At 43.6% G+C, this 26823-nt stretch overlaps 3 protein-coding genes, 1 long non-coding RNA gene and 1 other non-coding gene across 5 annotated transcripts in view; 4 read left to right on the plus strand and 1 right to left on the minus strand.

The window, feature by feature from the left end:
- LOC132216109 (zinc finger protein 665-like) overlaps positions 1–20322 on the plus strand; it is an 84006-nt gene extending 63684 nt beyond the window's left edge. The window contains exon 4 of the mRNA XM_059665200.1: positions 16503–20322. Coding sequence (XP_059521183.1) covers positions 16503–17939 — 1437 coding nt within the window. The 3' untranslated portion in view covers positions 17940–20322. The remainder of the gene's footprint in view (positions 1–16502) is intronic.
- LOC132216075 (zinc finger protein 91-like) overlaps positions 1–26823 on the plus strand; it is a 114386-nt gene that overhangs the window by 63641 nt on the left and 23922 nt on the right. The window lies entirely within an intron of this gene.
- LOC132216108 (zinc finger protein 383-like) overlaps positions 1–26823 on the plus strand; it is a 115912-nt gene that overhangs the window by 39788 nt on the left and 49301 nt on the right. The window lies entirely within an intron of this gene.
- LOC132216160 (uncharacterized) lies at positions 2623–15810 on the plus strand. Its single transcript, XR_009448706.1, has 4 exons — positions 2623–2774; positions 5732–5873; positions 7726–7852; positions 15321–15810. It is a non-coding gene; the product is annotated as an uncharacterized LOC132216160 (long non-coding RNA).
- On the minus strand, positions 23328–23434 carry LOC132217740 (U6 spliceosomal RNA). Its single transcript, XR_009448998.1, has one exon. It is a non-coding gene; the product is annotated as a U6 spliceosomal RNA (small nuclear RNA).

Here is a 26823-nt window from a genome sequence, read left to right on the forward strand (position 1 = left end):
GTGATGGTGAACCTCGTGAGCTCAACGTGTCAGCATTTTGAAAAACCCTAACTTTCCTCTGGTGCCGTGCCACATATAGAAATTTTTTGATATTTGCAAGCATAGTAAACCAAGGATTTAGATTTTTGATATTTATTTTTTATATTTAAAAGCCATTTAACAAAAATCAACCAAAAAAATGAGTTCGCGTGTCATAGGTAAGCCATCACCGGGATAGAGCAGTCTCTGCAGTCTCAAGGGTCCCAGGTTTGATTCCGGTCAAGGGCATGTACCTTGGTTGCCAGCACATCCCCAGTAGGGAGTGTGTAGGAGGCAGCTGATCGATGTTTCTCTCTCACTGATGTTTCTAACTCTATCCCTCTCCCTTCTTCTCTGTAAAAAAATCAATAAAATATATTTTTAAAAAGACAAAAAAAAAAAAAGAATGTTACCAGATTGTGAAGATCCTGGGAAAGACCCCTCCCTGGGACACCTGCAGCTGAAGGGCAGACCAGCCAGTAGCTCTAAGCACAGCCTCTGGGAGCTGGGAAACTTCTGTGTGAATTCCCCTGATTCCCTCCTGTTTAGTCCCACCTCCAGGAGCCAGCTCCAGAGACATGGTGAGACTTTAGGAAATTGCGTCGCATTCTCTCACAAAGGCCTGAGACCAGAGTGTTGGTGTCAGCCTGGAGGGGGTGACGAGGTTTCCTTTAGGGTACAAGTATGTACTATGCAGTGGTTCTCAACCTTCCTAATGCCGAGACCCTTTAATACATTTCCTCATGGTGTGGTGACCCCCAATTTCATTGTTACAAATTGTACATAATTAAAGCGTAGTGATTAATCACAAAAACAATATCAACACTAATAAAAGAGAAAAATGGTAATTGGCGTACGACGATACCCTTTTCATTGGCTAATCAGGGCTATATGCAAATTAACTGCCAACTATGATTGGCAGTTAACTGCCAACTAAGATTGGCAGTTAACTGCCAACAAGATGGCGGCTAATTTGCATATGTAGGCACAATGCAGGGAGGCGAAAGGGAAAGCAGAAAGAAGCCCCCTGCCACAGACAGTGATCGGAAACCCAGGGGGGAGCTAAGAGCTGCCCCCCAGCCATGATCAGAGAATCAGGCGCCTTTGCTGCCCTGGCCAGTGATAGCAGGAAGTAGGGGTGGAGCCAGCGATGGGAGCTGGACACGGTCGAAGCTGGCAGTCCCGGGAGCTAGGGGTCCCTTGCCTGGGCCTAAAGCGGAGCCCACGATCGCGGGGCCACTGCAGCTGCGGGTCCCTGCTGCCCGAGCCGGACGCCTCAGCCAGAGGCGTTAGGCCTGGGCAGGGGCGGAGCCTGCAACCGCGGAGAGCTGGGGGTCCCCTGCCCAGGCCTGACACCTCTGCCGGAGGCCTCAGGCCTGGTCAAGGGGCCGATCTGGTGATTGGTGATCGGAGGGTGATGAGGGTCAACTCCTCTGGCAGAGGCATCAGGCCTGGGCGAGGGGCGGAGCCGGGGATTGGGGGGATATGATGGTCCCCTTGCCCAGGCCTGAAGCCTGGGTCAGAGGCGTCAGGCTTGGGCGGGGGGTGGAGCAAGCGATCAGAGGGAGATGGGGGTCCCCTGCCCAGGCATGATTCCTGGGCCAGAGGCCTCAGGCCTGGGCGGGGGCCAGAGCCAGTGATTGGGGGGAGATGGGGGTCCCCTGTCCAAGCCTGACACCTCTGGCGGAGGCGTCAGGCCTGGGCAAGGGGCCGATCAGGTGATCGGAGGGTGATGGGGGTCTATGCCTCTGGCTGAGGCATCAGGCCTGGGCAAGGGGCCGATCCTGCGATTGGAGGGTGATGGGGGTCAACGCCTGAGGGCTCCCAGTATGTGAGAGGGGGCAGGCTGGGCTGAGGGACACTCGCCCCCCCACACCCAGTGCACGAATTTCGTGCACCGGGCCCCTAGTGTAATTATATATATGTGTGTTTTCCGATGGTCTTAGGCGACCTCTGTGAAAGGGTCATTCGACCTCCAAAGGAGTCGTGACCCAGAGGTTGAGAACCAATGCTAGGGACAGGGTGCAGTGCAGGTGTCTGTCAAGAGGAGGGGAGGCAGGATTTGGTCAAGGGAGTCCAGGGAGGATTTTTCTTTCTTTCTTTTTTTTTTTTTCCAGGGAGGATATTTCAACAGTGGGTTAGTGGGCAAACTTTTTGACTCCAGGGCCACAATGGGTTCTTAAACTGGACCAGAGACCGGAACTAAAGCATGGATGGAGTGTTTGTGTGAACTAATACACATTCAAAGTAAACATCATTACATAAAAGGGTACGGTCTTTTTTATTTTTTAGTTTTATTCATTTCAAACGGGCCGGATTTGGCCTGCGGGCCCTAGTTTGCCCACGGCTGGTTGGGGGAGGCCACTTCCTATGTTGCCTCTGGGGGTGTCGGCTCTCAGGCCCCAGCTGGGCAAACAAAGTCTAGGCTGCCCCTAGCGCCTGCCCCTCCCTCCCTCTGACCCTGCACAGGCGGGGCCACGTGGCTGGCTCCACCCCCAAACCTCATCCCCCCCCCCCCGCCCCTCCCTGCGCGGAGCCGCTCAGCTCAGGCTCTGGCCCCGCCCACCCCGCAGGGAGGCGCATGCGCAGTTCCTTGCAGACGGAAGCGGCTGTGGAGGGGAAGGTGGCGGTTCCCCTGAGGAGGGTGTTTGTCTTTAAAGCTGACGCTCCCCGTCCCCCTCCCCGCAGGGAAGGCTGAGGGCGCTGCCGGCGCTGAAGTCCTTGTTGGGGTCCCCGCCCCGGAGCCTCTCTCAGCGGTGAGTCCGGTCCCGGGAGGCTGCGCGGTGCGGGCGCCACGTTCCTTTGGGAGGAAACGGAGGCCCCGGCCCGGGGTCTCTCCGCCTGTGGCTGTGGCCACCGCCTGCCGCGCGGTTTTCCCGCTGAAAACCGTTCCCGGGGCTGCCGGTCCTCCCCGCGGGGCTGCGAGTCTGGGTCAGGGGGTTCCCGACCTTTGCGCCCCTCCCCCCGCCCGGCGCTTTCCGCCCAAAGAGCCCGGATGGCTCCCGGCCTGGGGGTCTGCACCCCCCTCCTGGGCTCACCCCCATTTAATAAGGGGTCTGCCTGCCCGGGGAGCACAGTGTCCATGTGGGGGGGGGCTCAGGGGGAAGGACGCGGTGTCCCCTGAAGAGGCGACCTGCCCGCAGGGAGGGGCTTTGTGGGCGCGGTGACTGCGGGGGGCGGGAACCCAGGTTGGGGGGTCAGGAGAGGGAGTGAGAGACAGACACGTGGGCGGGAGAGAGGGCAGCGAGGGGCCCACAAAGAGGGGCCCATAGGGGGTGTGGGGGGGACTGGACGGCGACGGTAGGAGTGAGGGGGTCACTGGGGAAAGGAGCCTGAGGAGGAAGGAAGTGGAGACACAGGGAGGAGGGGGGACCCAGAGAGAGGAAGGGGGGCTGAGAGGGAGCGGGTCCTGGGGGAGCAGAAGTGGGGGCCGCACAGGAGGAGGCACTTGAGACAGAGATTCTGGTTCTGAGGGGAAGAGTTGGGGAGCGAGTGCAGGGACAGAAAGGGGGGCTCAGGGATGAGGGAGCAGAGGGAGCAGCCCTGAGTCAGCAGCTGTGGGAGCGGACAGACGGGAACAGGCAGCAGAGGGGCCACGGGCGTGGGGAGGGGAAGACGCAGACGTGTGTGGAGATGGAGCCTCAGAGACCAGGAGAAAGAGCCCCTGAAGGGAAGTAGGTTTCAGGAGTTTCATGGTCCAGGTGTAGGACAGACAGAGAGAAAAGGGGAGAGAGAGCAGGGGAGAGGGGGACACAGGAAAGGACCACAGTGGAGAGTAAGGGAGCAGGAGACAGACCGATCCATAGACAGAAATATATAGTAGTAGGAGGAGGGGATCCATGATCTGGGTGAGGAGTGAGCTGATGGGATTTGCATGATTTAGTTTTGAAATATATCAACTTATGGAGTATGTGTCTGTATACAGTGGGGCCCTGACTTACCAGTGTCCCGACTAACGAGTTTTTCAAGATACAAGCCCACTCTCGGCTGATTTTTTGCTTTGAGTGGCGAGCTAAAATTCGGGTTATGTGCCAGCTTCAGATATCCCACCACTGGTTGGCACAGTGAACGCCACAGTGAACGCCACAACATCAGCCCAGCATCACGTGTCTCACGCGCTCACATTAAGATTTGACATACGAGTAATTTGAGTTACGAGCTCCATCACTGAAGGAATTAAACTCATAAGTCAAGGCTCTACTGTATGTATGTGTATGTCTGTGCATATATATGTATATATATATACACACACACATATATTTTTTAAAATATATTTTTATTCATTTCCTAGAGGCAAGGAGACGGAAAGAGAGACTAAAAAGTCAATGACTAGTGACAATCATTGGTCAGCTGCCTCCTGCCCACCCCTAACTGGGGATCTAACATGCAACCTGGCTATATGCCCTGACTAGGAATCTAACTATAACCTCCTGGTCCATAGGTGCAAGCTTCACCACTGAGTCATGCTGCCTAGGTGTGCCTATATATTTAATTTAACAAATGAATTGTTTCAGTTTTACAGATTTGAATGAGAATGACAAATCTCCAGTTTATAAAGCTTGGGAGTCCTATACAGTAAAGAAGTGGCAATATGCAAATTGACTGTCATGCCCTCACTAGATGGCTATGCCCATGTCATCACAAGATGGTTGCCCCCATGTCATCACAAGATGGCCAGCAGGGGAGGGCAAGTGGGGCTTACCGGTCCTGCAGGGGAGGGAAGTTAGGGGCGACTGGGCTGATAGGGGAGGAAAGTTGGGGGCGAGCTGGTTCTCAGGGGAACACTAGGCATCGATCATGCTGGCAGAGGAGTGGTTAGTGGGTGATCAGGCTGGCAGGCAGAAGAGGTTAGGGGAGATCAGGCAGGCAGGTAGGCAAGCTGTTGGAAGGAAGCAGTCCAGATTGTGAGGGATGTCCAACTGCTGATTTAGGCCCAATCCCAGGGATCAGGCCTAAACTGGCCGTCGGATATCCCCTGAGGGGTCTCAGATTGGAGAGGGTACAGGCTGGGCTGAAGGATACCCCCACTCCAGTGCCCTGAGCCTCTAGTTTCATAATAATTAGCTTCCAATTGCAGTCCTTATTCACTCAAAGGGGAGAGACTTGCCCTTTGGTTATGGGTCCCTTGTCGTTTCCTGGGATTGCAAAGACTGGGTGACCTTGCATGTGTCACCATCTGATGCTTTTGCAAGGAATATTAGAAGCCTTAGCTTTGTTGCTGTGGTGTTTTCTGTGTGTGTGTGTTTCTTCAATGGATTTACTGTTTCTATGTCTGGCATTTAATTTATTATTTAAAAACATCCTGAGATAAATCGTCTGGGTCTTCTCAGATCCCCTGAGGTGCTTTAAGAAATGCCCTCAGGAGCACTCTCCCCATAGAGTTGGTCAGCTGCTCTGGGTGGGGAATCATTGGTTACTGAGGTGCACCCGGTGATGAAAGGTGAGGACAGGGATTAGCAGGTTTGCAGGATTCCTTCCTGAGATTGAGGAGCAGAGTTTGTTCAGGGGAGGGAAGGGGGTGCTCTGTTTGGTTTGGGGGGTCAGGACAACTGCTCATGTTTTCATTTCTGTAGGAGTTTGTGGATGTCTTTGGGTGGAGAGATACATGAAGGTGGAAAAACACAGCTCACAGTGTGGTCTCCATATAGGAGCTCATTGTTCCGGACTGTCCTGTGACAATGGCTGGAGGGGGTGGCCTTTTCTGCATTTTAAGGTCCTTCTGACTGTGACTGAGATGAGCTGATTAAGAGGCTGTGCTTCCTTCTTTGAAGGCACATTCTGTGACTCAACATAGTGTCACCTGAGAAAACAACCCAGACCCCTATCAGGACCAGGACCAAATGGCTGCTTCTCAGGTAAAAGATTGTCCTATGCCTGAAGTTATGTTTGCTTTTCTCTAACAGCTGGTGATTAATTTCTCTACTGCTGATGTTCTTGCCTTTGCAGGTTGTTTTTCTTTCCTTATTTCATTACTTTATTCCTCACTAGAGGCCTGATGCATGAAATTCATGCAAGGGATAGAGTGTCCCTCAGCCCTTCCTGAGCCCTCACACATTCCGGGACCCCTCGGGCAATGTCCAAAAACCAGCAGTTGGACATCCGTCTTGTAATCCAGGACACTGCATGCCTGGTGACCATACTTTTCATACAGGTGAAAAGCATCTTGCTGTTATATGGGCAGCTATATTTTTTTGGCCTGAGTATAAAAAGTATATAACATGATCTTTCTGAGGCAGTAGTACCATTTTCCTCACCATTATGGGTAGAAAAACTGAAGCAGAGACCAGTAATTTGCTTTGTCCCATCGCTGCATCATCCAGTTTTTTCAGTGTTAGAATATCCTTTCCCGGCTTTAATTTTTAAATCTAAGAGACTGTTCCCTCAATATAGGGTAGGATCCCTAAGCCTGGCCGGCAATCATGGCTGATCTGTGTGGTGACCGATGAGGCAATTGGACACACTTGGTTCACCCCTTTATGGGCTTTGTACACAGTCTTGTTGTGCTTAAGCCTTGATTGTTGTAGGTATCACTGGGAGGAATTGACCTGCAGGCCAATTGGCTGTGAGAATCAGCTGTGTCTGCAGTGAGAGAACATCTGTGCTGGAGACACCACTCTGGGGAAGACTTGCTTCAGTGGGGCTTTGGTGCTCACTGAGTCTGCCCCCTGAGTGTGTCCTTTATGGTTCCACGGAGCTGCAAACTGGGTGGTCCCCCTCTGACCTCTGGATACATTGGCTCCTGGATCTCTAGGGAGGTGCTAATCTAGCCTTTGCCTGAGGCTATCCAGCAAAAGCCTCCCTGCTGGGCTTAGGCGGGGCTAGCAGTTATGGCTGCTCTCAGTCTTGCCCTCAGCGGCTCTGCTTCTCAGTGTCCGGGTTCTCGCTGTAAACCCCTCTGAGAGAAAGCTGCCCTCGAGTTCCGACAGATGCCAGACAGTCCTGCTTCTCCTGTATGAGTCTGAGTCCCTAGAGACCCGCCCAGAACTGGAGCTCAGAGCCTGAGACTCCCTCCCGATTGAAAACAACAATCTCGCCTTTAGCCACCAGCCTGCTCCGCATGCACCTCCGCCCCTCAGTATTTTACTTCCGTCCTGAGCCTCCTCTGAGTCTCGGTATGCTTTTCTCTTTCCTTCTAGTAGAATTTTCCCATTAAACCATCTTGATTTCATAGTTGTAAAATGTGTGTCTCTGAGCCTAGATTGTTAACCTTATTTCAGCTATTTTTTCCTTTTTCCCCCCCGAAATACATTTTTATTAATTTCAGAGAGGGAGAGGTAGAGAGAGATAGAAACTTCAATGATAAAAGGGAATCATTGATAGGCTGCCTCCTACACAACCCACACTGGGGATTAAGTCCGCATCCTGGTTGTGTGTCCAGATCAGAAATCAAACCAGAGACCTTTTGGTGCATGGGTTAGCAAGGCAAAACTGAGCCACATCAGCTGGATCAGGCAGAATAATCTTGTTCTAAGATTACTTATAGTAAATTTCCTGAAACATTAATCTGTACCGTGGATTGGTGGGCATGTGTCATCCTCATGTGTCAGTGTTAGAAAACACATCAGAGAATGTTACTGGTCAAAGTGATCTATTAAATAATTCAGGATACTCCCCTAGGTCCAAACCTCTTCTCCTGACACTGTTTTCATGTTGGGTGACATTATGAACTCTTCTGGTGACCTCTTGGTAAATGTGTTTTTCCTTCAGGAACCATTGACCTTTAGGGATGTGGCCATAGATTTCTCTCAGGAGGAGTGGGAATGCCTGGACCCAGGTCAGCAGAAATTGTACATGGATGTGATGTCAGAGAACTACAGCAACTTGGCCTCCCTGGGTAAGGATGACTCTTTCCCAAGTTCCTACTCCACCCGCAGTGTTTGCTTTCCTTTATTATTTTAACATCTCTAGGAGCTTTTGCTTTCTGTGTTAGATTCTAGCTCTCAAGGAACAAATTGGGCCCTAGCTGTTTTGTTTCAGTGGATAGAGCGCCTGCCTGCAGATTGAGAGGTCCCAGGTTCCATTCAGTTCAAGGGCAAATATGAGGATGCGGGCTTGCTCCCCAGTAGGGGGCGTGCAGGAGGCAGCCGATCAATGATTCTCTCTCATCATTGATGTTTCTATCTGTCCCTCTCCCTTCTTCTCTGAAAGTAACAAAAATAGATATTTTTTTAATAGGGGAACAAATCGGGGAGCCCTTGCGATAGAAAACAATCGCTTTGTGATGTATGTGAATTAGGAACTTAGTGTTTGTACACTTTCCATGTTATATACGCTAATTAAGTTACTATCAGAAAATAGGATTCCTCTGGTTTAGGGTTCTCTGCTCTTCCTGGACTTGTAAGTCTATTTCTTTCATCAGGTAGGAGAAGTTTTCTGTCATTATTTCTTCAAATAGGTTTTCAATATCTTGCTCTCTCTCTTCTTCTGGCATCGCCATAATTCGGCTGTTAGTACACTTGAAGTTGTCCCAGAGGCTCCTTACACTATCTTCATATTTTTGGATTCTTTTTTCTTGTTGCTTTTCCGTTTGGGTGTTTTTTGCTTCTTCGTATTTCAAATCTTTGATTTGATTCTTGGGATCCTCTAGTGTGCTGTTGAACCTCTGTATATTATTCTTTATTTCAGTCAGTGTATGCTTAATTTCTGATTGGTCCTTTTTCTTTTTTTTTTTTTTTTTATTTAAATATATTTTATTGATTTTTTTTTTTACAGAGAGGAAGGGAGAGAGACAGAGAGTCAGAAACATCGATGAGAGAGAAACATCGATCAGCCGCCTCCTGCACATCTCCCACTGGGGATATGCCCGCAACCCAGGCACATGCCCTTGACCGGAATCGAACCCGGGACCCTTCAGTCCGCAGGCCAACGCTCTATCCACTGAGCCAAACCGGTTTCGGCGGTCCTTTTTCATATCCCAAGGGTCTCACTAAATTTCTCAGGGGTTTCTACAACGTTCTTGAGTAGCGTTATAACTGTGGTTTTGAACTCTATATCCAGTAGTTTGCTTTCTTCCATTTCTCTCATTTGTGACTTGTTTCTTTGTTTCCGCATTTTGGCTGCTTCCCTGTGTTTGTTTCTATGTACTGGGTAGCTGCTAAGTCTCCTTGAGTTGATAGAGTGGCCTTGTGTGGTAAGTGTCTTATAGGGCCCAGTGGCTCAGCCTCCCCAGTCATCTGAGGTGGACGCTCTTGGTGCACCCCTTTGTGGGCTGTTTGCACAGTCCTGTTGTAGTTAACCCTTGATTGCTGTTGGTATCACCGGGAGGAGTTGACCTTTAGCCCAACTGGCTGTGATGACCTGCTGTGTCTACACTGGAAGATCTGTTGTGCAGGAGATACCCTTATGGGGCAGGACTTGTTTCAGTGTGGCTTTGATGCTCACTGAGTCTGCCCTTTGAGTGTTTCTTCTATGGATGTAAAGTGTACATCTCCTACGGATGTACGGGTTGTAATCCGTATGGTCTCATTCTGACCACTGGGCACACTGGCTCTTCGTGTCCAAGGAGGTGGAAGCTCAGCCACTGTCTGGGGCTGCCAACAGGAGCTCCAGAGGCATCTGCAGATTCCCCCTCTTTGTATGGGGCTTGGAAGTGCCCAGACGCAGCCCCGCTGTGAACAAGGCAGGCTGCTGCCGCCGGGCCCTGGGCCTTCTCTCGGAAGCTCTGGGGCTCTCTCACCTTGCTGTGGTTTGTTTTGGTATGCCCATCTTATTTTTTTGTAGTCTCATTTCTTTATTTTTAAACTTCTTTGTTATGCCTAGGAAGATATATGCAAACCACTATTTTTAAGAGTGATGGTGAAGTTCATTGACAATGTTTTCTTTCATTGTTTTCATGGTTTCAGGTCTTATATTTTAGTTGTTAATCCCTGCTGAGTACATTTTGGTACATGGCCTATGAATGGGATCTAGCTTTATTATTTTTGCATGTATCTATTCCATTTTTTCCCCCCTACTTGGTGAAGAATCTGTCTTTACCTATTGTGTGTTCTTGCCTTTTTTCTTGTAGACTAGTAGCCCAGTGCACAGAAATTTGTGCACTTGGGGGTGAGGGTGAGGTGTGGGGCCAGACCCCTCAGCCCGACCTGTACCCTCTGTCATGTTCTGGGACCCCGGCCACTCCTGGCCTAGGCACAGGCCTACAGGCTTGGGGCGGCCTGGCTCCCAAAGCTTCATTTTATCAAGAGAACAAAGTCGGCGTTAGTTACAGCCCTCACAGAACCCAGTACACTGCATCTGTGCATACAACTGTCTTGTTCATGTGCCTGCTTCGCCCTACTGAATTACTAACATCCTGAGGACCTAGCTCCGTCTTACCCCGCTTCAACTTCAGTGCCTGCCCTGGTGCCAGGGACCTAAGAGGGTTTGCTGAGTGATTGAGTGAATGAGTGAATGAATGAGCAAGTAAGTGAATGAGCAAGCAGCTACCCGCCGGGATAGTTCGCACTCTGCAATGGGCTGCCTGATGCAAACCCCGGGAAGTTTCTGCCCTGCTCCCAGCAGCCCCACTCCCCTCTCCTGGCTGCATAGTTAGCGCAGGGCAAAGGCGGCTGGGGTGTTTGTTTTGGCTGATTGGTGCATTAGCACCGGTCAGCCGGGGATCCCCACCCCCCGCCCCCAGGTCCTTTGTGGGCGTGGCCGGTGGCAGATCAGTGCATTAGCATCCGCCAGCCTCAGATCCCCTCGGGATGGACGGTTGTGGGTGTGGCTGGTGGTTGATCAGTGCATTAGCATGGGGCAGCCAGGGATCCCCAAGGGAGGGCCATTTGTGGGCGTGGCCGGTAGCCGATTGCTGCGGTCTCCCTGCCAGCCCTGGGTCTGTTTTCATACCGGCTGCCTGCTGACCGGGTCGCAAATAGCAGGCCCGGATGGCGCTGTCCCGCCCTGCCTGCAGTATGCAAATTAGCCGCCATCTTTGTTGGCGGTTAACCACCATCTTAGTTGGCAGTTAATTTGCATATCGCCCTGATTAGCCAATGGGAAGGCTAGCGAAGTTATGGTTAATTACCATGTTTGTCTATTATTAGATAGGATTAGTTAACTTTATAGCTTTGGACATTTTAAAAATTGTGTTACTTTTTTCATGTTGATTTTTATATATTCTGAATATTAACTACTTATCAGGTAATATGCTTTGTAGGATTTTTTTCCCCAATTCACAGCTTGTATTTTTAACGCACTGACAATTTGCTTTAATGTGAAGTTATTTTTATATGGTGTGTCATGCCTTTTGACTACTCTGTTTTGTTTACCTTTCCATTCAGTGATACAATATAAAATCAAATGTCATAAAAACTTTTCTATATGCCTTAGCCAGATTGTGTTAGTGGATAGTGTTTCGTGTCGGCCTGTGGACAGAAGGGTCCTGGATTCAATTCCAATGAAGGGCACATGACCAGGATGCAGGCTTGATCCCCAGTAGGGGCAATGTAGGAGGCAACCATTGAATGACTCTCTCTTAATGATTCTATCTATCTCTCCCTCTCCCTCCCTCTCTGAAATAAATAAAAATGTATTATATAAAACAAATACTTTTCTATAACTTTTCTTTTAATAGTTTGAGTTATTACCAGCTTTTTGTTTCAAACTTCCCTTATTCTTTTTTTTTTTTTTTTTTTAAATATATTTTATTGATTTTTTACAGAGAGGAAGGGAGAGAGATAGAGAGTTAGAAACATCGATGAGAGAGAAACACCGATCAGCTGCCTCCTGCACACTCCCTACTGGGGATGTGCCCGCAACCCAGGTACATGCCCCTGACCGGAATCGAACCCGGGACCCCTCAGTCCGCAGGCCGACGCTCTATCCACTGAGCCAAACCGGTTCCGGCCCTTATTCTTTTACATATAGACATCTAAGTATCTCAACACTATTCGCATATATGAGTATGTCCTTTACTTCTTTTGTGATATAAGCACCGTTGTAGAAGATTATTTTACCTCATGCGTGAGAAGCTTTAAATAGGCTTTTTATTCTACAGTGCTTCTGTTTTATAGGTGTGGTTAAACCTCACATGAGAACATAGATTTTTTTTTCATTGCTTTCGGAGAGAGTGGAAGGGTGGGAGCAAGGACCGGGAGAGAGAAGGAAGCATTGATGTGAGAGAGACACATTGACTGGCCCCCTTCTGTTCCCACTTCAACCCAGGTGCGGTAGGAATTTGCAACTGAGGCATGTGCCCTTGAACGGGCATTCAACCCACCACCCTGAAATACACAGGATGATGCTCTAACCCTGAGCCACACTTAGGAGGGCCTACCATGCTCCTCTATTTACCTGTGTCTCAATGTGTATATTATACTTTCTTTTTTTTTTTTTAATATATTTTATTGATTTTTTACAGAGAGGAAGGGAGAGAGATAGAGGGTCAGAAACATTGAAGAGAGAGAAACATCGATCAGCTACCTCCTGCACATCTCCCACTGGGGATGTGCCTGCAACCCAGGTACATGCCCTTGACCAGAATCGAACCTGGGACCCCTCAGTCCGCAGGCCGAAGCTCTATCCACTGAGCCAAACCGGTTTCGGCTATTATACTTTTTAATAACACCAGTTATGAAATATATTTTAAATCAGGAAGCGTGATGCCCTTAAGGTAATACTGTCTCTCCCAAGTTTGTTTTGGGTTCCCTGGTTTCCTGTGTCATTTCATATCAATTTCAGGATGAGGTTTGCTAATTTAGTGAAAAGTGTCATTGGGAGGTGGATAGTGATGGCTTTGAATGTATATGTCAACCTTGGGTACTCACGACAGCTTACACTGTTAGCACTTCAGTTTAAGATCATTGCATTTGTAGTTCAATTATGCTGTTATTCATGTAAACAAATACTTAATTTGTTATTTTGTATTAATTTCTGTTACCTTACAGCCCTGGTTCTCAACCTGTGGCTCATGACCCCTTTGGGGGTCAAACGACCCTTTCACAGTGGTCGCCTAAGTACCTCAGAAATCACATATAAAATTACATATTGTTTTGTGATTAATCACTATGCTTTAATTATGTTCGGTTTGTAACAATGAAATTGGGGGTCCCCACAACATGAGGAACTGTATTAAAGGGTCTCGGCATTAGGAAGGTTGAGAACCCCTGCCTTACAGGAACACTGCTAACTTCAATTGGTGGTTTTAGGTTTCATGTTTTAAGGAATTATGTATATCTATATGTATAGAAATGTGGAGTCTGCGATTTACAATACAGAATTCTGTCACCTGTTAGCAGAGATAATTTTATTTATTTTCTATTTTGGTTGTGACCATGGGAACTGCTTAAAATATCTTAAGGTTATAATAATGTACCTTAAACTCATGGTGTCAATTGCATACAAATCTCTGCTGGTTGCCATTTCTACCCATGTACCCACATAAGTTGATATCACATTATCTTTTGATTGTGTCATAGCAGATATTTCAGATTTTATTTATGTTATTCATTTTTTAATTTTTTTTAAAGACACATTTTTCATCTCAGAGAAGGAGATGGGGAAAGAGATAGAAACATCCATGATGAGAGAGAATCATTAATTGGCCACCTCCTGCACACCCCTCACTGGGGAGCGAGCCCTCAACACAGGCATGTGCCCTGACCAGGAATCAAACCGTCACCTTCAGGTTCGTAGGTAGACCCTTAAACACTGAGCCATGCTGCTCGGAAATTTTCTTTTATTTTCTAAAGTTTCACAAGAGAATTCAAGGTGATAAGTGTTTCTTTATTAGAACAGCACAGATTTTTAAATTTCTCTATATTTCTTCTTGTTCAAGAAATTTTTATATTTTCTTTTTTTTAAATATATTGATTTTTTACAGGCAGGAAGGGAGAGGGATAGAGTGTTAGAAACATCGATGAGAGAGAAACATCGATCAGCTGCCTCCTGCACACCTCCCACTGGGGAGGTGCCCACAACGAAGATACATGCCCTTCACTGGAATCGAACTTGAGACCTTTCAGTCCACAGGCTGATGCTCTATCCACTGAGCCAAACCGGTTAGGGCAATTTTTATATTATCATCTCTTCTTGTGTAGAATTTTTAAATGGAGGTATATTTCTTAAGGATTATTTATTGGGTAGATGTAATAATGAGGTCTAATAATGAGATAGTTTTGGAGCTGGAAAAGTTTTTTCCTCTCCGTTGTTGATCTGTTTTGTCAGTTTTCTTGTTCGGTGGCTTTTGTTCATTTCATGCTTCAGTGTTCTACTTCGTGCCTTTTTTAGCCTCCAATCGTATTCTGCTAAGAAATCGCCTAATGATCATAGGGGAACTGTTTTATCCTTGAAAAGTTATATTTTTGTATGCTTTTTCTATTGTATTCTGTGATTTATGATATTGTCATTGTGTGTTTTTTATCTGTTCTCTCGTTCATATTGTTCTACTTAGAGTTCATTGAACTGCTTGCATTTGTATTTCACTTTCTCCAATTGTCAGGATCTTAAATGATTAACTTTTTATATAAGCTATCTAATCCTTTTCACGATCCTGTCTTTTTGGTGTCCTCTTGGAGGTCAACTTGTCAGTTTCTTAGGAGTTCCTTAAATTCTCTTCATATTTCTACATGTTTGTTGGCTTTTCTTAAATATGTACAAATTCTTTGATTATTTTATTTTTTAAATATATCCTTATTGATTTCAGAGAGGAGAGAGAGAGAGAGAGAAATTTCAATGAAGAGAGAGAATCATCGATCAGCTGCCTCTGGCATGATCGGGTAGTGAGCCTTCAACTCAGGCCTGTGCCCTGCCGTGGAACCAAAGTGTGACCACCTGGTTCATAGATGGAAACTCAACCAGTGAGCCACCACTTTCAGGCAAATTCCTTATGTTCTAAGTTCTTTTTTTTTTTTTTACAGAGAGGGAGGGAGAGAGAGAGAGAGCTAGAAACATCTATGAGAGAGAAACATCTATCAGCTGCCTCCTGCACATCTCCCACTGGGGACGTGCCCGCAACCCAGGTACATGCCCCTGACCGGAATCGAACCCGGGACCCCTCAGTCCGCAGGCCAACACTCCATCCACTGAGCCAAACCGGTTTTGGTTCTAAGTTCTTTATGTTCCCTCATCTTTCTCTCTCCAGCAAAGAAACTGGGCATTGTGAGTGTTTTTGTAATATTGCCATAGTGTGCCAGGAGGTTTAAGGAACTCTTTATCCCTCTTTGATGTGAGTTTTCCGCATTGAACCTATCTTTAGCTTTGACTTAATTCTTTTCATGCTCTTCGAGTACACCAAAATATCATTTCATCAATACGTGCAGTTAACTTCAAAATGCACTCTCCTGGTTGTGGAAACTTAAGAATTTGTGTGCTTTTTTTTACAGCTATGTCATCTAAGGATTACCAGGTCCTTATGCCAAAGCCCGGACTACAAGATTTATTCCCTGAAATAATACTGGTGAGATGTAAAAGGTGTCACTTTGATAATGTATACTTAAGGAGAGCCTTGGAATTTGAGGAAGAGTGTGATGAGAAGGGAGAATATTAATATAAACAGAACTAATCTGGAACACTTAGCCTAATAACATTCTAGTTATCTAAAGAGGTATTATCCATTTGGGATGTCTTACAATTTAAAGTCAGTTATGCCCTGACCAGTTTGGCTCAGTGGATAGAGCGTTGGCCTGCGGACTGAGAGGTCCTAAGTTCAATTCTGGTCAAGGGCATGTACCTTGGTTGCGGGCACATCCCAGTGGGAGGTGTGCAGGATGCAGCTGATTGATGTTTCTCTCTCATCGATATTTCTAACTCTCTATCGTTCTCCCTTCCTCTCTGTAAAAAAATCAATAAAATATATATAAAAAAATAATAAATAAAAAAATTAAGTCAGTTACATTGACAGATCAGTGTGTTTCTGTACGTGAAGATTGAAAACAACTTTTTATTGTTATGCATTCTTGGAAATCTGGAAAGGCTAGGAATTCACATATTCTTTAGTGTAAATATTTATTTGAATTATTTAAAATGTAGGGTAGAAGTAAACATTCATGGAATTATTACTAAAATGTATAGCTTTATAACTTACCTATTAAAATGTGCTCAACTGGGCAATCTTTTTATGATTTTTTTTAAATTAAAAAATATATTTTTGTTGAATTCAGAGAGTAAGAGAGAGAAAGAGGGAGGGGAAAACAGCAATGATGAGAGAGAATCATTCATTGGCTGCCTCCTGCATACATACCACTGTAGACTGATCCTGGAACTGGGCATGTGCTCTGAACGGGAACAGAACCATGACATACTAGTTCATACATCAAAGCTCAACCACTGAGCCATGCTTGCTGGGCAGTTTGGCAGTCTTTTAAACAAGGATTCATTCTTCTTCCTCTGACAATTAATGTTTTGTATTTATTTTTTATCTATAATTTCAATAAATTAGGAAAGCGTTTTTTATGCAGCCATCTTGGTTTAATGAGTATAAGAAAATGCTACTTATGAAATGAGTGTACATGTTTAGTGAAATTATAACTCTCACTAAAGATCTTTCTATCTTCGATTATTACCAGAGTACACATAAAGGAGATTGCACTTATCAATGGATTGAACATTGGAAAAATTTTAACCAAGGGTCTGATCTTAATCATCGGATAACTGAGCTTGCAGAGGACCATTATAAAGGTGGAAAAGTCTTTGAGGAAATGTCCAATCACAAGATACATCAGTTTATTCCTATTGTGGAGAAGACACACAAAGGAAGTAAATGTGTCCAGTCTTTTCAGCAGTCTTCAAATTACACTGAACAAGAGAATGTTCATACTGGGGAGGAGGCTTACAAATGGAATCCTTGTGACAGAATCTCCAGTCAAATATTCAATCTAAATAAAAAGAAAAAAATCCATAGTGGAGAAAAACCTTATAAATGTAAAGATTCTGGTAAAACATGTAATTGGCTGTCAGGTTGCACTGTAAATCAGAGAATTGATACTGGAGCGAAGCCTTACAAATGTACAGAATGTGGCAAAGCCTTCGGTAGATCCTCATACCTTATTATGCATCAGAGAGTTCATACTGGAGAGAAGCCTTATAAATGTGGAGAATGTGGCAAAGCCTTTGGCAGCTCTTCACTTCTTACTAGACATCGGAGAGTTCATACTGGAGAGAAGCCTTATAAATGTACAGAATGTGGCAAAGCCTTTAGGCAATCCTCAGCCCTTACTGGTCATCAGAGAGTTCACACTGGAGAGAAATCTTATAAATGTAGAGAATGTGGCAAAACCTTTCGTAGATCGTTACACCTTATTACGCATCAGAGAGTTCATACTGGAGAGAAGCCTTATAAATGTACAGAATGTGGCAAAGCATTCAGAGACTCCTCACACCTTAATCGACATCAGAGAATTCATACTGGAGAGAAGCCTTATAAATGTACAGAATGTGGCAAAGCATTCAGGGTCTCCTCACAGCTTAGTCAACATCAGCACGTTCATACTGGAGAGAAGCCTTATAAATGTGGAGAATGTGGCAAAGCCTTTGGCAGCTCTTCACTTCTTACTAAACATCGGAGAGTTCATACTGGAGAGAAGCCTTATAAATGTACAGAATGTGGCAAAGCCTTTAGCCATTCCTTAGACTTTACTGGTCATCAGAGCGTGCACATTGGAGAGAAACGTTATAAATGTAGAGAATGTGGCAAAGCCTTTGGTAGATCCTCACACCTTATTATGCATCAGAGAGTTCATACTGGAGAGAGGCCTTATAAATGTACAGAATGTGGCAAAGCATTCAGAGACTCCTCACACCTTTATCGACATCAGAGAGTTCATACTGGGGAGAAGCCTTATAAATGTACAAAATGTGGCAAAGCATTCAGGGTCTCCTCACAGCTTAATCGACATCAGAAAGTTCATACTGGAGAGAATCCTTATAAATGTGGAAAATGTGGCAAAGTCTTTGGCCGATCCTCAAACCTTACTAAGCATCAGAGAATTCACACTGGAGAATAGCCTTATAAATGTACAGAATGTGGCAAAGCCTTTAGCCAGTCCTCATCCCTTACTGGTCATCAGTTCACACTGGAGAGAAATGTTATAAATGTAGACAATGTGTCAAAGCATTCAGGGTCTCCTCACAGCTTAATCAACATCAGAGACTTCATACTGAAGGGAAGCGTTATAAATGTGGAGAATGTGGCAAAGCCTTTGGTAGATCCTCACAACTTATTATGCATCAGAGAGTTCATACTGGAGAGAAGCCTTATAAATGTAGAGAATGTGGCAAAGCCTTTAGGCATTTTTCATCCCTCACTTATCATCAGAGAGTTCATACTTGAGAGAAGTCTTACAGATGTGAGGAGTGTTCGAAGTGTTTACCGGGGAGAACTTAGTGAATATCACAGAATTCATACTGGGATGAAGCCAAATAAATGTGCAAAATATAAAAACGCCTTTCCGTGCTATTTATATATTACTGTACCTGAGAGTCTTCCTACTAAAGAGAGTCCTTACCAACTTAGGGCTGGAGCATTTACCCTCAAATCAAAGTTTACAGAGCATCATTGATTGTATAGTGGAGGAAAGCCTATACTCTAGAAAATGTGAGAGAGCCTTTAAGTTGTAGTCAAACTTAGGCAACATTTTAAGAATCATTCTAAAGAAAAACAAGTAATCAAAGTATTTGGCCAAAGATTTAACCATAGGTTTAATCTTCATAGAGAATGATAAAATTAGGCCTTATAAATTATGAGGCATATGTCAAAGTGTATGTATCTCATAGAGCATCTGATAATTATTACTGGATAGAAGCCCAGCAGATACAAAGAATTTCTGAAAGCTTATTCAGTATGCAAAACTTAGTTGAAATCAGAATTCATACTGGAGAGAAACAATACAAATGTAAACATAGTCCTGAAGTCTTTAATCAGTACCCGTACCTTATTCCTTACATTGGCATTCATTCTACAGGGAAACCTTGAAACTGATAAATGTGGGAAATCATATTCTTGGACCTACAATCGCAGTCAATACCAAGGATTGTAATTGGGTAGAAATTCTACATTTATGATATAGGACAAAGGACTTTTGTTCAGAATATACAGTTGATAAATTTCCAAGGAATTTATGCCTTAAAGTGACTTTTAAGATATAAAAATTTGACCAAAGTATGTAATTGATTATGAAAATACCACTGAATTCACACTAGATAGGTAGGCAAAATGCCTTTTAGGTATTGTTGTAAATCAGAATGTTTATTACACAGTGTACTCCAAACTTTAAATGTATTAGGTAATATTTTTATACTTGAATATATCAAAAGAATTTATGTTTCCGTATCTACAGTTACTTAGAGTGTTATATTGAAATCGTGAGGTAGTTTGAATAGGAAATATTACTGTGATTCTATTCCCTTATCACTTGCTGCTATGTCTTATTCCTGCTGTATGTGTGAAATCATGGGGTTGTTAACTGCCTTAAAGATCTGTGAGCTGTGTATATTATATGTATTTCATTTATATTCATTTTTCTATGGAATATTGAATACATATGTATTTTCTTCTACTGGAGAATATACTATTGCATTCATCTTTTAAAATAGTTATAACTTTCTGTAAATGACGTAATGAACATTAGTTCCTTTTCTGTGCCGATATGTTCAACTGAAAACTTTTCATCTGAATGTCAATTTGTGGTTGTGACATTTACGTGACTGGAACTGCAACTCAGGACCGTGCTTTCTGTATAATAGGTTTTCCATAATTAAGAGCAATATTGTAATACCAGAGACATTGTTTTACCCAGGATGCAGAATTGGCATGAACTCTGCTAGTTGAGAGACGCCACCATTCCTAGGCTGCACTGCTGGCTGAACTCAGAAAAATTCTATTTCTTTCAGTTCCCATTTCCTGTTTCTCTCTGGTTTTTCACTTTGTCTTCTAGGCTGCCATTATTTTTGCAGTGCTATGACCACAGCATGTAAAGCTCTTCCTGTCCCACGTCAGCCCTTCAAGCCAGTGTAGCGTCTGCTCAGTAGTTTGGAATTTATAATGCAGTGACTGACATCAGAACTTGGTGAATGTTTTGCTTTATTTTCATAAAGTAGGTAGCCCACCACTCATGTTCTCATGCTGACATCTATAGTTTTTAATATGAATATGAACTTTTGGAATACCACAAATTGGCATCTGTGTACTTTGTAAGTGGAGTGATTTTTCTTGTCCTGATAGTCATTGGAAACCTTCAGGATTTCTGAGTGTGCCCTAACTGATTTGGCTCAGGGGATAGAGCATCGGCTTGCAGACTGAAGGGTCCCAGGTTCGATTCTGGTCAAGGGCATGTACCTTGGTTGTGGGCATATCCCCAGTAGGGAGTATGCAGGAGGCAGGTGATTGATGTTTCTCTCTCTCTCATTCCCCCTCATTGATGTTTCTAACTCTCTATCCCTCTGCCTTCCTCTCTGTAAAACATCAATAAAATATATTTTAAAAAAAAGAATTTCTGAGTGTTACATCATTAACTTTATTTTGATGGAATTACCCTATGGTATACAGGTTTTATTCTCTCTTAAATGTAGTCTATTGCTGGTCATTCTTTCTAGAGGAACCCCAGAGACCATGGCAGCTTTGCAGTTGAAACCTTTTATTATTTTGGATGCAAAAGTATTTTGTGTAATGACAGCATGAGCAGAGGTATGTCCATTGGAATTATCTGTCCCTGGAGTGTGTTCCAAGCCTTCACTCTAAGTTCCAGGGACAGCAGGATAGCCGAGATTAATATGAAAGCCCTCCATTTATTCTCAGTGTCTAGTGCTGAATTTCTACACGGTGGTAGAAATTTGAGGAACAATACAAATGTAAATTTAAATCATCCTCTCCACATTCACCAGTTCCTATCCATGTGAAACCCAAAGGACTGAGAAAATGAATACAGAAACAAGATGTTTGCACCCATATGGTCATAGCAGTACAATTCACCATAGCTAAGATCTGGAAACAGCCTAAGTGCCCGTGAGTAGATGAATGGATTAGAAAACGGTGGTACATCTACACGATGCAATACTATGCTGCTGTAAAAAAGAAGGAACTCTTAACATTTGCAACGACATGGATGGAACTGGAGAGCATTATGCTTAGTGCAATAAGCCAGTCAATGAAAGAAAATACCACATGATCTCACTCATTCATGGATAATAAAGACCATTATAAACTTTCGAACAATAATAGATACAGAGGCAGAGCTGCCTCAAACAGATTGTCAAACTGCAGTGGGAAGGCCAGGGAGTGTAGGGGGCGGGGGGCAGAGGGGTGGTGTAAGAGATCAACCAAAGGACTTGTATGCATGCGTATAAGCATAACCAATGGAACTAAGACACTGGGGGTAGGGGAGGCCAGGGGATTGTCAAGGGCGGGGGAAAAAAGGAGACATATGTAATACCCTTTGTTATACTTTAAGCAATAAAACAATTTTTAAAAAAAAGAAACATCAATGCGAGAGAAACATCGATCAGCTGCCTCCTGCACACCCCCTACTGGGGATGTGCCCACAACCAAGGTTCATGCCCTTGCCTGGATTCTAACCCGGGACCCTTCAGTCCGTAGGCTGATGCTCTATCCACTGAGCCAAAGCGAACAGGGCAAATATCATACTATCTTTAATGTTTGTCTTATAAAAGAGATTTAAGATTTTATTCCTTTTATTTTTTATTTTCGAAAAATACAATTTTTATTTTAGAGAGGAAGGAGATGGGGAGAAAAATAGAAACATCCATGATAAGAGAGAATCATTGATTGACTGCCTCCTGCACACCCCACACTAGGGAAGGAGCCCACAATATAGGCATGTGCCCTGACCAGAAATCAACCTGTGACCTCCTGGTTCACAGATAGGTGCTTAACTACTGAGCCACTTGGGTTGGACGATTCCTTTTATTTCCTAAAGTTCCACAAGAGAAATCAAAGTGATACGTGTTTCTTTAATAGAACACCATAAATTTTATATTTCTGTATATTTTTCCACATACAAGTCATCTTGATATGTCTATATGTTAGTGTTGTGTAGAATTTTTAAATTCCCTCCAAACTATATTTCTTACGGATTTGTAATAGGGCAGGTCTAATAATGAGAAGATCTAATGAAGAGAAAGTTTTGGAGCTAAAAAAGTTGTTTCCTCACCCTGACCAGTTTTACTCAGTGGCTAGACTGTTGGCTTGTGGACTGAAGAGTCCCGAGTTCAATTCTGGTCAAGGGCATGTACCTTGGTTGCAGGCACATCCCCAGTAGTGGGTGTGCAGGAGGCAGCTGATAGATGTTTCTCTCTCATCGATGTTTCTAATTCTCTATCCCTTTCCCTTCCTCTTTGTAAAAAATCAATAAAGTATATATATTTTTTAAAAAGTTGTTTTCTGTACATTTTTTATCATCTGTTTTGTCAATATTCTTGTTGGGTGGTTTTTAAAAAAAAAATTTTATTGATTTTTTACAGAGAGGAAGGGAAATTGACACAGAGAAAGAAACATCAATGAGAGAGAAACATTGATTAGCTGCCTACTGCACACCTCCTACTGGGGATGCACCCACAACCAAGGTACATGCCCTTGACCGGAATCGAACCTGGGACCTTTCAGTCCCCAGGGCGACGCTCTATCCACTGAGCCAAACCAATCAGGTCGTTGTTGGGTGGTTTTTGTTCATTTATCAGTTCCGTGTTTTATTTCATGCCGTTGTTCTCCGCAGTATTTTCTTCCTAGAAAACCCCTAATGATCTTAGAGGAGCTGTCCTTTCCATGAGGAATTATTTTTTATATGTCTTTAGATAGTATTCTGGGACGCATGCTATTTTCATTGTTTTTTATCTGTTCTCATGTTTATATTCATTCTCCTTAGAATTTGTGAGCTGCTTGCATTTATATGTTGCTTACTCCAATTGTCAGGATCTTAAACAATTTTTTATATAAGTTACCTACTGCTTTTCACTATTCTGTCTCTATGGGGTCCACTTGGTAGCCGATTTGTTAGTATCTTAGGAGTTCCTTAAATTCTGTTCACATTTCCATGTGTTTGTTGGCTTCTCTGAATCAAAATGTTAATGAATTAAAACTGTAATGATTTATGTACAAATTCTTTGATTATTTAATTACTGTGTTTTAAATGCATGTTTATTAATTTCAGAGAGGAAAGGAGAGGGAGAGATAGAAACATCAGTGAAGAGAGAATGATCGATGGGCTGTTTACTGTATGATCAGGGATTGAGCCTTCAACTCAGGCCTGTGCCCTAACGTGGAACCAAACCGTGACTTTCTAGTTCATAGGTAGAGACAACCTCTGAGCCACCGCTTCCAGGCAAATTCTTTGATGTTTTGAGTTGATCATGTCTTTCATGATTCTACTGTATTTTTTTTTTTTAATGTGGAACGCTTCATGAATTTGCATGTCATTCTTCCGCAGGGGCCATGCTAATCTTCTCTGTATTGTTCCAATTTTAGTATATGTGCCGCCGAAGAGAGCACATGTTTTTTTTAATTTTGGTATTATGTAGTTCAATATCCCCCTTCGGTGTGGTATTTATAAAGTACTTTCACATTATATTTTTATTTTGGTTACATAATATTTTGGTGATTTTGTATAGTTTTCTTTTTTCTCCTTTTTGGCTTCAAGATTTTCCATTCTTTTTTGTGGTAATTAATATATTTCCATTAATGTAGTGCCAGTTTGATTACTTTTATTTTGTTTTCCTGATGGTACACTTTTTCTGTGTTTTTTTTTTTCATGACTCAGTATCTTTTGTTGAGATTCCTGAATGGCAAAGTAGCAGGCTTTTGAACATGCTTTCTATAGGAGGACACTAATAACCATCTGTGGAACAAATTCTACTTTTGGTCAACACTATTTTTGGTATCTCTTTTCCTGGTTCGGCTGTCTAATTTCCCAGTTGGAAATGTTGTCTGTTTCTTTCTCAGACCGGCTGTGTCTTTCAGGCTTGATATATATCTTCAGTATCACATTCTGTGTGGTGCTAAACAGTTTCTCATTGTGTCTTCCAAGCGGCCACAACAGGGCACTCACTGTGTACCGCCATTCTGTGTGCACTCTGTGTCATGCACAACCGAAGCTTATTATTCAAGATGCTTCAAAACACGCAGATCATTGAACATGTACTTTCCTCATCTCTGTCTCTCCAGCGAAGAAACTGGGAATTGGGAGTGTTTTTGTAATATGGCCATCATGTGCCAGAGGGTTTGAACAGTCTTAATCAGCAAATGTAAGCAACTCTTTGTCCCTCTTTGATGTGAGTTTTCCTCACTTTACCTATCTAGAGCTTTCCTTGAACCCTTCACTGTCTCTTGGAGTACTCAGAACTGTCATTTGGCCTATAGTTGCTGGTAACTTCAAAGTGCTCTCACCACCTGATTGTCAAAACTGAAAATTTGTTTTCTTTCAGCTGTGTCATTGGAAGCTGCCCATGCCTTTATGCCCAAGACCAGAAAACAAGATTTATTCTCTGAATTGATACTGGTAAGATATAAAAGGTGTCGCTTTGATATGTACACTTAATGGAAGTCTCAGTATTTGAGGAAGAGTGTGATGAGAACAGAGGTTATTAGTATAAACAGAACTAATCTGGAACAGTTATCTTAAAAAATTGTTACTTGAAGAGGTGAAGTGTATCACGCATTTGGGAAACCTTCCACTTTAAAGTCAGTTACATTGGCAGATCAGTGTATTTCTGCACTTACAGGTTGAAAGCAGCTTTTTTTTTTTAAAACTTTTTTATATGTATTTTATTGAGTTTTTACAGAGAGGAAGGGAGAGAGATAGAGAGTTAGAAACATCGATGAGAGAGAAACATCGATCAGCTGCCTCCTGCACATCTCCTACTGGGGATGTGCCCACAACCCAGGCACATGCCCCCGACCGGAATCGAACCTGGGACCTTTCAGTCCGCAGGCCGACGCTCTATCCACTGAGCAAAACCGGTTTCGGCGAAAGCAGCTTTTAATGTTATGCATTCTTGGAAAGGAAATCTGGATAAAGTAGTAGTTCACATATTATGTAGTGAAAATAATCATTTGAATTTTGTAAAATGTAGGGTGGGATTAAACTTTCATGCAATAATTGCTAAAATGTAGAGATTTAAAATATACCCATAAAATTTAAATATGCTCAATTGGGCAATCATTATTATTATTATCACTTTTAAATATATTTTTATTGAATTCAGAGAAGAAGGGAGAGAGATGGAAACATCAGTGAAAAGATGGTATCATTGATTAGATGCCTCCAACATGCCCCCACTGAGGATGGATCCCACAATCTGTGAATGTGCTCTTGACTAGAAACAAACCCAGGTCCCTTCAGTCTGCTTGCCACTGCTCTATCCACCGACCAAACCAGCTAGTTCTTTTATTATTTTTTTTATTCAAAATACATTTTTTTGGATTCAGAGAGGCAGGGAGATGAAGAGAGATAGTCAAATATCTTTGATGAGAGAGAATCATTGACTGGCTCCCTCCTGCATTCCTCACATTGGGGAGTGATTCCGAACTTGAGGTTTGTGCCCTGATGGGCAATGGAACCGACCTTCTGGTTCAAACATTAAGATTCACCCATTGAACCATGCTGGCTCGGCAATTTGGCAATCTTTTTTTGCTTGTTGTTAATATATTTTATTGATTTTTTTACAGAGAGGAAGGGAGAGAGATAGAGAGTTAATACATTAATGAGAGGGAAACATCTATCAGCTGCCTCCTGCACAACCCCAACTGAGGATGTGCCCGGAAGCAAGGTACATTCCCTTGAACGGAATTGAACCTGGGACCCTTCAGTCGCCAGGCCTACACTCAATACACTGAGTCAAACAGGTTAAGGCTGGCAATCTTTTTTTTTTAAATATATTTTATTGATTTTTTACAGAGAGGAAGGGAGAGAAATAGACAGTTAGAAACATCGATGAGAGAGAAACATCGATCAGCTGCCTCCTGCACATCTCCCACTGGGGATGTGCCCGCAACCCAGGTACATGCCCTTGACCGGAATCAAACCCGGGACCTTTCAGTCCGCAGGCCGATGCTCTATCCACTGAGCCAAACCGGTTTCGGCGCTGGCAATCTTTTAAACAAGGATTCATTCTTCTTCCTAGGACAATGATTGTTTTGTATTTAATTTTGTCTATAATTTTAATAAATTAGGAGAGCTTTTTTGTAAAACCATCTTGGTTCAGTGAGTATCACAAAATGGTTCTTATGGAACAAGTATACATGTTTAATGAAATTATGTCAGTAAAGATCTTTCCATGTCCCATTACTTCCAGAGTACACATAATGGAGACAGTTGTGATCAATGCAATGAAAATCGGAAAAAATTTCAGCAAGACTCATATCTTAATCATTGGAGAAGCAAGTTTGCAGAGGAGCATTATAAAAGTGGAAGAGTCTGTGACCCAAGGTGCAATCACAAAATACGTGAGTTTATTCCTATTGTAGAGATGACACACAAAGGAAATAAATGTGTCCAGTGGAGGGTGATGGGGGTCAACGCCTGAGGGCTCCCAGTATGTGAGAGGGGGCAGGCTGGGCTGGGGGACACTCCCCCGCACACACACCCAGTGCACGAATTTCATGCACTGGGCCCCTAGTAATAATAATAATTAATAATAATAGGCTTCTTTCAGGCCTACATATTTGTATCACAGCTATTAATATTACTGAAGGTGTATTTTTGCCCTTAAACTATAACAGCGGTTCTCAACCTGTGGGTCGAGACCCCTTTTGGGGTTGAATGACCCTTTCATAGGGGTCGCCTAAGACCATCTGAAAGCACATATAGAATTACATATTGTTTTTATGATTAATCACTATACTTTAATTATGTTCAATTTGTAACAATGAAAATACATCCT

Source organism: Myotis daubentonii, chromosome 15, assembly GCF_963259705.1.
Source record: "Myotis daubentonii chromosome 15, mMyoDau2.1, whole genome shotgun sequence".
In the NCBI taxonomy this organism is placed as follows: Eukaryota; Metazoa; Chordata; class Mammalia; order Chiroptera; family Vespertilionidae; genus Myotis; species Myotis daubentonii.